This window comes from Podarcis cretensis, assembly GCF_951804945.1.
Source record: "Podarcis cretensis genome assembly, chromosome: 2".
NCBI lineage: Eukaryota > Metazoa > Chordata > Lepidosauria > Squamata > Lacertidae > Podarcis > Podarcis cretensis.
In genome coordinates this window covers 117,500,754-117,513,401 of record NC_137171.1, presented here as the reverse complement: position 1 = coordinate 117,513,401, position 12,648 = coordinate 117,500,754, and the positions used below count along the sequence as shown (strand labels likewise).

At 44.3% G+C, this 12,648-nt stretch overlaps 1 protein-coding gene across 3 annotated transcripts in view; it reads left to right on the top strand.

Moving 5' to 3' along the window:
• Positions 1–11,110, top strand: part of LOC307205613 (uncharacterized protein) — a 48,762-nt gene extending 37,652 nt beyond the window's left edge. For all 3 annotated transcript variants that reach the window (XM_079958229.1, XM_079958227.1, XM_079958228.1), the window contains 3 exons: positions 3,230–3,646; positions 5,180–5,800; positions 9,047–11,110. In XM_079958229.1, the coding sequence (XP_079814355.1) occupies positions 3,230–3,646; positions 5,180–5,800; positions 9,047–9,729 (1,721 nt within the window). In that variant the 3' untranslated portion in view covers positions 9,730–11,110. The remainder of the gene's footprint in view (positions 1–3,229; positions 3,647–5,179; positions 5,801–9,046) is intronic.
• Positions 11,111–12,648: the final 1,538 nt, after the last annotated feature.

Below are 12,648 nucleotides of genomic sequence, written 5' to 3'. Positions count from 1 at the left end.
GTGGGGAGAGGTCCCATATACAGTGGTACCTTGGCTCTCGAACTTAATCTGTTCTTGAAGTCTGTTCAATTCCTAAAACGTTCGAAAACCAAGGCGAGGCTTCCGATTGACTGCAGTCAAGCAGAAGTCGTGTTGGACATTCGGCTTCCAAAAAGCGGCCGAAAACCAGAACAAGTTTTATCAAAATGTCAGTACGTTGTAATAATGCGCGCCAAGCTTGCAGGGGCTTTCCTTCCCCAGCCAATCAGGCAGTCCACTTCTATGCAAAAAGTAAAAAGAGAAACTTAATATAAAAAACCACTGTGCCCCCCCGCCCCCATTATATCAGGGATGGGTGGAATTAACTTACACTTAGCGGGGAAGGTTTGAAAGCAACTTTAGGACTTATAGAAAAGCACCGTGCAAATTGCGTCTCACCACAGCCGGGAGGGGCTTCCTTTTTTCATCCCGTCTCACACCGAATGGTTTCCAAATCAGTCCAAATTGTTCCAAATTTAAATCTTCTGTTTAAATTTCGGCTTTTTCTGTCCTGAAGAGTCTGCCACTCAGTCCACTCTGAGCCAGAAGCTTCACTTTGCGGAGATAGCGATGGATCCCAGCACTCACACCTCAATCCCGTCTTTTCTTCTCCACTCCTTACAGAGCAATCCGGGAGATGGGAGAGATCACCCAGAGTGCAGCCAGATCACATGCACCCAAAATAAATCCTTTTGGGGTTTTTTGAGGTCCACAGTGCCTTTGTGTGGCCTCATACCCCCCCCCCGCAAAGCTCAGATCTTTCCCGGAGGGCTAGATCTGTGCTCCATGGTGATCCGTGACAAACCGGAAGTCCTTTTCCTTGTCTGTCTCTTGCCCGCCCCCCGGATTTTTGCTGGAAGTTGTCATGCCTTGAGCAGAGCTGATATCCCAATGTTGTTCCAACAATTTCTCCCTCAGTCAGTCCCATACAGTGGTACCTTGGTTCTCAAACAGCTCAGTTGTTGAATAAAACTGCTGCTGAACGGTGAAAACCCAGGAGTAGGTGTTCCAGTTTTTGAATGTTTTTTAGAAGCCGAACATCTGATGCGGCTTCCACTTGAGTGCAGGAAGCTCCCTGCACCTTGGTTTTCAAACGGTTTTGGGAGTCAAACAGACTTCTGGAATGGATTAAGTTCAAGAACCAAGGTAACCACTGTACTCTGTTTTTATCATTTTAACATTACTGGGCTACAAAATTCACTCTATCTGTGTAGCTGGTTTTTAGCTGGGTTTTTTCCAGCCCCGGGAGGAGAGTGATCTGGCATTTTGCTAGTGTACTTGGCAAGCTTCCAGATTCCGTTCATCCCCCCCTTTACACCAAAAATAAACTAGCCTTCCAGGTTACATACTTCCGGTGTGATAAATTGCATAGTCCAATTAACTCAAATTCCGCATGCCTTCCAAATACCATTCTTGCAAAGTGGTATTCAACGCAATCCAATTAGATTTCTCCCATGCTTAGTCCTGTGCTTCTTTGTTATGCATCTTTAACAATAGCTGCATAAGTCACTCGATCTCCATCAATACCCTTTTCCACCATCTTTCCTCCCAACATAAGAAAAGTGGTCTATTATCCTGCCAGTGCATTTGGCAAGCTTCCAGGCTTCGTTAATTCCTCTATTTCACAGAAGATAAGAAGGCTTCTCGGTTCCATACACCACTGTGATAATTAGCAGTCACCCCCCCTTTTTTTTTGTTCACACAGTTCTATTTTATATTGTATTCCAGATCTGCATCTCTGCAATCCAGTTCCTTATTTTTCACTTGCTCATTAAAAATTGCTTTATCTTTCTAGAGAAGGTTGCCAAATCATAAATATAAAGGAAAAAGCTTTATTTCAAGAAACTGAAGGCTCCCCCACACCATCTTTTACACCGAATAAAGTCTTCTTTCAAGTTCAAACCTTAGCAACCTTGCAGCTGCTTCCGTTATGCAGTTTATTATCTCAACATTTCCAGCATGTGCCTGTACATTAGTCCCAATTAAACTCTAATTAACAGGAGAACCTCTGCTTCTTAATGGCGATGTAGGAGGGTTATCGGCAGATGAAGCACTTTTGCGCTCAGTGTCTCTGCCTCTTGCATTCCATGTTGAAGTGAGAGCCAGATGCCAAGATGTGGGAATATGGTCACCAAGACACCTGCCCCCCCCCCAGGGGAACTTGCAAGGATAATTACCCTTGATCATCCTTGGTTTTTCCTTTGTTGACAATCTCCCGCAGTCCTGGGAGCTGTCTCCATTAAGGTAGTGGAACCAGAAGCCGTGTGACCTTGATCTCTGATTGTGCAGGAGAGCTGAGGGCATTCCCTTTCTGCCTGCTCCCCAGGTAGCCTTTTGAAGTGCTAAATGAACTGCAAAGATGCTCGTGCACACATTTAAATAGATGCTTCTCTCACAGGCAGGGTTGAGAAGGGGCAGGAAACACATTGTAGTTTGTAAATAAATAGAGAAATCTTGCTGGAGAAGCTGTTTCTTCTGATTACACAGAAGATACTCACTTTGGAGAAAAGGAACTACTATGTGGAAAACACCATTTAAAGCAGAGCTTTCCAAACTGTCACAATGTTGGCTGCAGTGTGTAGGTATGTTGCACAAATGCTCCCTGAGCTCCTCCCAGGGCTGGAAAGGGGTTAGTTTAGCCTCCAGTTTGCTAGTAAAACTGAATTAGTGTGTCGCAAAATGATGTATATGTATGTCTAAAAAGTATGTCATCAACATGAAACGTTTTGACAGCTCTGCTTTAAACTGATGCATATTCTATTAAATGGAATCTTTTTGAAATACAGTAGTACCTCTGTTTTTGAATGTAAAACCATTTGAGTTCTGAAACGTTCAAACCCTGAAAACTCAATATGGAAAACTCAGTACGGAAGCTGCGTGGCATGTTTAACTTCTGAGGCCCGTATGAAAACCAAAATGTTCGTCAACAGAGACGTTGGAAAACCGAGGTACCACTGTAGGAGAAAGGATATAATTGTATGATATTTTATGTGCAAGGGATGCAAGTATGACCTATCAACGTTTTATAATTCAAACTACAATTGGGTCGGAGGGGGGACTTTTATATTTCTACAGCATATTTGCCTTTATATACACCTATACCATGTCGTCTCTGATGGGTTGTTGTAACCCATCCTCGTAGGGGCACATTTCTCTAACGCCTTAATCAGACCGATATGCCCTGTCTTGTATTCATTTGCCTTCCCTGCAGGTGTTGAGGACCCTCTGCCCACAATTAAAACAGAGGAAGAAGAGTTTGAGATATCCCCAGAAGGTCTTACATTGAGTCACGAACCTGCTTTGAGTGAACACCAGGGAGAGGGCAGTTTGTCCGCGTTAGCTGCCATGGCAAGTTCAGCTAACTTTCGGAAAAAGCAACACACTTGCCCACAATGTGGATACAAGGCTAGGAGCTTAACAGACCTTGTTTCCCATATGAGGAAACATACTGGAGAAAAGCCCTACATGTGCCCTCGGTGTGGAAAAAGCTTTGCATGGAAAACGAGCCTTAGGAAACACATGGCATATATTTCCTGCTCAGCAAAGAAGCCTGTTCCTGACACCTCTGTTTCCAATACCCCTTGGGTTCCCCAGATTCCTGTGGCGGAATGTGACGTAACACTTGGCGGTGAGTGCTCGTCTCCGGTGAATCATTAGATATTAGAGGATTGTGCAGATTCTTTTCCTAACAGTTGCTGGGAATATGGCTTTGAGGTTATACTTCTTTCTTTTTTGGCAACCGATCTGTGTATAAATTTTATGACATAAACCAAATCAGATAAATAAGAGAACAAGCCCCTGCCCCAAGGAGCAGAATACTTTACTATTCTAAGTAAGCTCATTTTTTTGCCTCATACTGGTTTGCTAAGTATCTTGCCTCTGCCATGAACTTGTTAAGCAGCCCTTTTAGGCAAGATACAGTTTGTGTGTGTCCTTGTCCTTTCTCTGCTTCCCATCAGCAACATGGGAATATTGATCACCTCCCCTTGTAGGGTGTCATGAGGCCTGTACCAGGATCATGTTTTTGAGCACTTTCCTGTACACCAGAGGTTCCCAAACTTATTTGGCCTACTGCCCCCTTTTCGGGAAAATAATGATAATAGGCACCCCCCCCATTACATCAGTAAGCATCATTATACAACAGATGAAATAGGTATGAACAGTTTTTCAAAACTGGACAAGGAGGTGAACTAGGCCCCGTGATTTAAAAAAAACAACATGGGGTGGACTGGAGTGAAGCCTGTCAGCTCAGTTCAGTACGCCCCATGGGCAGAGTTGGCACTGCAGCCCACCTGCCGTTGGACAAATAAGCAGCCAAGCTATGATCCGCTTTCTGGGCCTTCTTTATGTTTCCACTTTATGTTGCCACCTTGTTTTTATCCAACAGCCCCAATTGTACCCAAGCCTACTCCCTTCCCCCACCCTGGATGATTCCAGAGTCCCCCACGGTGTGGTATTGCCCACTTTGGGAAACACTGATTTACACCCTTCTTTACAAATGGATTTTTAAAAGCAGATTAATATTTTAGGTGCAATCAAAAGTGCTATTATGTTAAAAACTTGATTGATTGATTGATTGATTGGTGTCTGCATACACTCCAGCACCTAAATGGGATTAAGCTCTCTAGTTTACTTCCATGGGGCAGGGAGAAAAGGACCCATACAGTCAAACCTTGGTTTTTGAACAGAATTTGTTCCGGAAGTGTGTTCGACTTCCGAAACGTTCAGAAACCAAGGCGTGGCTTCCGGTTGCGCAGGCACAACGATAGCGATATCGGATGTTCAGCCAAACAACCAGAGTATGAAACCATGTTTTCAAAGCTGGAGTTCTAAACTCTGCTTACACTGACAGTGGTTTTATGTTGCACCCCAAAGCCACAACCCTAGCTCATTCCTGGTTTGTTTTCATGCCTCACCCCAGAGGCTTGCCTGGCTACAGCAGTGTGAGGTAAGAGCAGGTAGAAAACAAAAGCAGCCGTTTCTCGAAAGATGCTCCAGTTACTTTGCTTGTCCATGGGACTGTCCTTCACAAAAAACCATGGAGAGTGTAGCATGTTTGTAGCTCTTGGCTTTCGAAATAAGGGGGCCAGGGGTTATATAGCCTCTCCCCCGACCCTTGCGGCAACAGCCCTATATCTCAATTATCTCTGTATCCTGACAGATGAGGAGGAGTTAATTAACATCCTGGCGAAGAAAGTTCAGAAAAAAGGAGTGAAAGTGCAGGAACTCCCCAGAAAACCTTCGGGTGGCGGATCTCAGGCTCGAGGTCAGCAAGAATCGACTCGCAACCGAGAAACCAGGGCTGCCAAGAGGAGCAGGTATCTATGGATGGAAAAGAACATCCAGTGTCCTGAATGTGGACACAAATCCTACTATATCTCCGACCTGATGAGACACCAGAAAAGCCATGGAGGCGAGAAGCCCTACAAGTGCCCTGAATGCTGGAGAGCTTTCTCTGACCCTTCTGCCTGCAGCAAACACTACAAGACAGTCCACCATCCTAACAGTCGTTCTGGCGGCAGGAAGAATCCCGTCAACAGAGCACGGAGCCTTCAAAAGGAGAAGAAGCACATGTGCGGCAAATGTGGGCATGAAACCTACAAATTGTCAACCCATCTTATCCATATGAAAAGCCACGTGGGTGACGGACCTTTTCCCTGTGACAAGTGCGGGCTAAACTTCACTTACAAATCGAATCTTTCCCGGCACAAGAAGTCCCACGAGGAAGATCTCTCCAATGCCAGAAAGAGCTCTGTCTCTGTACACCAGCAAGTTGCTACAGGTGAGCGCCGTATGATTTGAATCAGGAAGGGTTTTTAAAAATTAATTTAAAAAACACAAACTGCTAATTATCTCTGTTTATGTTTTAGTGGGCTTAACAGAAGAAAGTACCCTAAGAAAAAGGAATCTCATAAAATCTGTTCCCATCCCATCCCCTGCCCACCCATATCATCTTTACTCTTCAGTCTCAAAACCAGAGTATGGGGATATTACCAACTAAGTTCTTATCAGATTAAACTGATTAAAATTAACGAACCTCAACATATTAATGTCTGTTGACTTCAGTGGGTCTTCTCTGAGTAGGACTAACATTGTGTACAATGCACGATTCATGTGGCTAGTTTGGTTAATGGTAGCCTGACAAAATTCAACAAACCTCATCTTAAAATGAATATTCTGGTTCTCTTTGTATGCTCTCTGCCATCCCTGAAGATATAACCAAATGTGCAAGTTCTGCCATGTATGGGTACCAATATGTTTTTTCATAGTAAAATGGAAATTTGATGGGAATTGTAAAACGATGCTTTTCTCAGGAGGACCAGCGTACGAGTAGTCCCTTTGTCAGTAGTTCTGTTGCAAGCTGCCCAGAGAACCAGTGTTTCTGTGTGGCATGTTAGTTTTTGCAAATATGGCAATGTCTGTAAAAGCACCCTGGAGATAGTATTACAGTGGTACCTTGGTTCTCGAACTTAATCCATTCCAGAAGTCCATTCGACTCTTGAAACTGTTTGAAAACCAAGGTGTGGCTTCTGATTGGCTGCAGGAGCTTCCTGCAGTCAAGTGGAAGCCATGTTGGATGTTCGGCTTCCGAAAAACATTCGCAAACGGGAACACTTAATTCTGGGTTTGCGGTGTTCAGGAGCCAAGCCGTTCGGGAACCAAGGTACCATTGTAATGGGATTCAAGTAATGTGCCCTTCTAAGTTACGATCGCAAAAGCATTCCTGCTAGCGCAACAGGGCCTTTCTCCTTTGCTCCCAAAATTGGCTCAGTGGAAAATTCAATGACAGCATACCAGGGGATGAGAGGGCAAATGGTTCCATCTGTCCAATAATGTTTGCACTCACAGAACAACGGCCTCAGTGCTGCGTTAAATTATCCCCCCCCCCCTTTTTTTTGGTAAATGCTTTTTATTAAGTTACTATTACAGCACATACAAACATGACATTTAGAAAACAAACTACAAAAGACTTATGTTATCCAATCTTTAGTTCTTATTCTCTTCTAATTGACTCCCTTCTCACCGTGGGTCTTTTTAAAAACTTGATAAACTGTTTCTTTTTCATTTCGACATTTCTACCGTTCTCCATATGTTCTGTTTGAACAGTGGTAGCTCTAGTTGCGGACACAATCCATTCCGGGGTGCCATTTGCACCCCAAAAAGTATGCAACTAGAGCGGCGCTTCTTCACATGTGTGGAGCGCGCAGAGCGCTTCTGTACATGCATGCAGAACAAAACCTGGAAGTATATACTTCCAGGTTTACCACGTTCGCAACCCAAAAAGCCGCAATGTGAAGCGAACGCAACAAGAGGTATGACTGTATTTTGTTTTGCAAAAATTATTTGAAGTAAGTTCAGATTTTAATTTGAGGGCACTTTTTTTTTAATCATCTCTGTACTTCCCCCACCCTTTTTGAAATTTTTGTTTAGACTGTCCCCTAACTGCATCCATCATTTTTGCCAACTCAGTGTAATCAAATAATATTTCTTGCTCCTCTTTTTTTGTTGGTATTGTTTCACTTTTCCAGTTTTTTGCAGTTAGTATTCTTGTTGCGGATCTTGCGTAAAGGAACATTATCTTATTTTCATTTGCGATATCTGAATCTACTATGCCCAATAGAAATGCTGCTTCTTTTTTTACAAAAGTTTGTTTAAATATTTTTTTCAATTCCTCATACGCCGTGTCCCAGAAGCTCTTAATTTTATTACAGTTCCACCACATATGAAGTAGCGTCCACTCTGATTGATTACACCTCCAGCACATTTTGTTTTATACATTTTGGTTATTTTAGGTGCTATATACCACATATAAAAACATCTTGAGAAATTTTTCCTTTATTGAGTCGCAAATACAGTGGTGCCTCGCAAGACGAAAAGAATCCGTTCCGCGATTCTCTTCGTCTAGCGGTTTTTTTGTCTTGCGAAGCAAGCCCATTGACGGCTTAGCGGATTAGCACTATTAGCGGTTTAGCGGCTTTTAGCGATCAGCTGTTAAGCGGCTTATCAGCGGATCAGCTGATAAGCGGCTTAGCGGCTTAGGAAAAGGGGGGGAGGAAAAAAACCCGCAGGAACTCGCAAGACATTTTCATCTTGCGAAGCAAGCCCATAGGGAAATTCGTTTTGCGAAGCGCCTCCAAAACGGAAAACCCTTTCGTCTAGCGGGTTTTCCGTCTTGCGAGGCGTTCGTCTTGCGGGGCACCACTGTAATTGAATATTTTTGCCTAGGTCCATTGCCCAAATTATTCCCTCCTTTCTTTTCTCTGCACTTCATTATTATCCCACCTTTTACATTTGCTCATTGCAAAGGCTGTAACAACACTCATGACTCCATACTGGTATCTTCACCCCTACAATCGCCTTGGAGCGGTCCTGATGTGCCCAGACCATTTGACCATTTTAGGTCTCAAATGCCCAACGTTACCCTGGCAACTACAGTGAGGGAAGAGCATTATAAAATCCTCTTCCTGGGTCTCAGATCGCTTTGAGGATAGTTGATTTACACTCTGGTGGTAAAACATCTTGCCGTTTGCACCACTTTCAGGTTGGGGCAGACGGTTGTTGTTTTTATTTTGTGGTTTTATATTTTGATTTTGTTCTGTGAACCGCCCTGAGACCTCTGGGTATAGGGTGGCATAAAATTCAATAAATAAAATAGATAAGGAGAGATGGAATGCAGCGTAAGAGAATTCCACAAAGGCAGAACACACGAAAATCACACCTACTACATTCTAAAAGGTTAAATGCAATTAAACTGAAGCATTGAAACATCATTAAAATAATGAAAATATACACCTGGGGTCTCTTAATTCTTATATGAAAAGGATGGAGGGACTGCTGTCATCAAGGCCATGCTCTTCCTTACGTCCCCATTTGCTGAAGCTCAGTGCAACAGGGCTATAATTGACAAGCATTGATGCCTGGGAGGGCTCTTTTTTCCTCCTCCTCCTCCTCCTCCTCCACCGCTCCCCTTCTTCCCTTGAAATGGGCTGGTCTCATGCCTGGATTGTTTCTCCCTCTGTCCCTGCAGGCAACATGGTGACAGTGGAACTGAAACCTCTGAAAGTGCCGGTACTGAGCCACATGGACGATGCCAAGCTGGCTGAGCTCCGGGGACGATGGGGCCTTTGTAAACAGGAAAGGGGAGAACAAACAGAAGGGCCTGTTGCCACTGCCGAGGGTGCTTCCGCTGAAGGTGCTTCCACTGCCGAGGGTGATTCCGCTGAGGATGCCTCCGCTGAGGATGCAAAGAGTGACCCGGTCAAGGACGCTGAGGCTGAGGCTGCAGAACTTGAGCTAGCAGAGATTAAAGCGAAAGTCCGTGCGAGGCTGGAAAGGTTTGCGTATTCCAAAGGCGGGGAGACCAATCCCTGCCCGCCAGAGCCAGACACCAACCAGACTGCCCCGGTGGAAGAGAAGCCACCGCCACCGCCTCCTGAAAGTTCTGCAAGTGAGAAATCCTCTGAGGGTGAGCCTGCCGCCTTAGCTGACCAACAGAGTACCGACACAGGGGACGGGCCCCATGAGTGCGAGGATTGTGGGGAGCGCTTCATGTCGATGGATAAGCTGCTCTGCCACCGGGCCACGCACACGGAGGCAAAACCGTACCTCTGCTCCATGTGCGGGCAGGATTTCATTCGGAAAGATTCCTTGGAAGCCCACGAGAAGACTCACGGCTTTGAGTGCAGCAAGCGCTTTGAGGAAGCCTCATAGGGCAGGATTGGTTATCAAGGATGATGCTGAATTGTTAGCTGAGGAGAGGAGATGGGAAATAGCGGCACAGCCGCAAAGGAAAGACTTAGGACCCATCTCCAGCCCAGTTCAGACAGTTATATAGACTTGCCCTGAGTTGTCCCACTGACTGTTGCAGCAAGTTTGGGGCAGTGGCCTTCCAGATGTTGAGGGATTTCCCAAACCCCTTGCCATTGACCATGTCAGCTGCATGGACTGATGAGAAATGGAGTTCAGCAACACCTGGAGGGCCACACAGGTCCCCCACTTGTGAACTATCCTGTCTTAAAGAAGGCTTAACTCGGAAGCACGTTCCGCTGGGAGCTGGTCTCCGTTGGTAAGTGTGTACTTAGGGTGCAGCCCTGTGCATGGTTCACGTTGTACTGCACTGGGCTTATCTCTTGGTCACACCGTTGCAAGCATTGAAGTCTGTTTTGCAGTTGTTACTCTTTCAAAGTCTGAAAAGGCAGTGGCACAGGAAACGGAAGGTGTCAACAACTTTATACAGCAACCCCACCCCTTTGCGGAACAGGCGTGGTGGTGATTGAGCATTCAAAGGAGACCACTAACTTTTTACTGGCCCCTGCTCCTCTGCCTTCAATGTCTGTCGATATTCTCAGGTTACAGATCTGACCTCTTCCATGCTGCTGGGTTGTTGTTGTTTTTTGGCACATGGTGATGGCTTAACGGCCCAAGATCAAGCCAGGCTGGGTATGTTTTGACCTGTTTGTAACCTGAACTCAGACTTCTGCCCTTGTAATGTAATATACCTCCATCTCTTCCTACCGCTTTCAGAGTTTCCGAATCTTGCCTCATGACTTTTTATTATTATCTTTTAATTAATTATTTTTAAAAATTAGGCAAGAGCCCTGGCTAGTTTGGATACTATAATTCAGTAGCCTTTAGACATGAAAACATCAGCGTCCTTTTAGCTTAGCATTCTGTTTCCTGCACCAACCCACTGTTTTCAGAAAGCCCTTAAGCAGGGCGATTTCCCTGCTAGCATCTGTTATCCAGAGGTTTCCTGAGGTTCTGTTTCACTTGCCTTGCTGGCAGTCCTGAATAAGGGTATCTTATAAATATTGAGTGGTGGTTGGGAAATAAGTGATGATTGGGAAGGGGAAGTTTTGTATAATTTTGTCTTGGTGCTGTTGGGAAGCAAAAGTGCACTGGAGATGAGAAAGTAACAACTTTAGAAGTATAACTTACCTGACAAAAGTAATATCTATTAGGGAATACAAAGTAAAAGTTGTAAAAAATTTTAGAGCTGTGGTGTCATGTTGTTTGTATAAATTTGTGGCAGCTGCAGAGGAGTTTGTGGACATGAATTCTCATAATCAATAAAGAATTTTTCAATTTTAAAGCCTTACAGAATCTTCCCTCCACTGTCAGTGTTGGAATATTTTGGCAGTTTACCTTTATAAAGGCTTACGGCTGCAATGGTATGAATGAATTTTAAAAGTGTTAGGTTCATCAAAGTGGAGTCATAAAAATGGGGGAGGGGAAACCAATGCACAAAACCTGCAAGAGAGTTAAAGCCAGGTACTTTATGGTTCTCATTGATTCATTTTCCAGATATATTCATGTGTTCAATCTCAAGCAGAAATCAGAAGCGTTTCCTAGGTTCAAGGAATTCTGTGCTTGGTTGCAAAATGTGCATGATAAACAGGTGAAATGTTTGTTTACAGATCGAGGGGGAGAATTCACTTCTCGGCAGTTTGAAGCTTTCCTAAGGAATTCAACATGACCTTTCAAGTCCACGATCTCCTTTGATGAATGGACTTTGTGAATGGGTAAATCAGACATTGCTTCAAGGCTTGAAAACCTTGCTGCATGATGCCAATCTTCCAGAGAGTTATTGGGCAGAAGTGCTCAGGTGTTTTGTTTATACTTATAATCGCATATTGTCATCACTGATTGGTTGTACCCCCTATGAAAAGATGTTTGTCAAGAAACCATACATCAAGCACCTGAGAATTTTTGGTTCTGACATGTGGGTTCACACACCACAAAGCTCCAAGTTAGGCAAACGTGGTTTGCATGGTATCTTTCTAGGATATCAGAAAGGTTCTTACAGAGTAATGATGACTGACACCAAGACTCACTAGAAGTGTTGAGTACAATGCCAAGTGGGGGGAGAATGTGGGAATTTTCCAGTGTTATCCTGATGACAGTGAAGAGACTGAGGATGAATGGCAGCAAAACCCCACACCCACTGATGAAGGTTCTGATTCTGAATCTGAAACTGACTCAGATGATTCAGAAGATTTCAAGAGTTCTAAGGCCTCTTTGTGACCCTCAGAAGGCTCTGATCAAGAATTGGAGCAACCACTGTTCACTATAGGCCACTTTTCTCCTAAGAAAGAAGAGGAGAGCATTGAAGACTTACGTCTAATTCACAGGTCTGAAAGAGCCACAAGAGGTAAACCCCCAAAGAGATTTGCTGATGAATTTGCTAAAGTAGCTAAAGCTGTAACTGCTGTTAATAGCTCCAAGAAGGTATTTGAACCTTCAAACTTCCAAGAGATCCAGGCTTTGGACTCGAAAGATGTTGAGCCATGGTTAACTGTCATGAAGGCTGAGCTTGATTCCTTAGAGAGGAACAAAACATGGGAGCTTGTTCCAACAGTTTCCTGTTTACTGGTTTCCTGTTTCTTTGTACCAGTTGCCTCTCTGCTTTCACAGAGAGAGGATGTATATTTTCTTTTCTGTCTGCATAGTTAGAAATAAAACACTTAGCGTGTAGCTCATATTTCTCATCTGCTGCTGCTGCTTGGATACTCTGCGTAATGGGAACATGCCTGGAGTCTCATCAAAGGCTCAGGTCATTAATCACCGTTGGAGGACTCGACCGGAGAAGTAGCTCGGTTGAACACAAGTTCCAACAGTTTAACGGTTTTC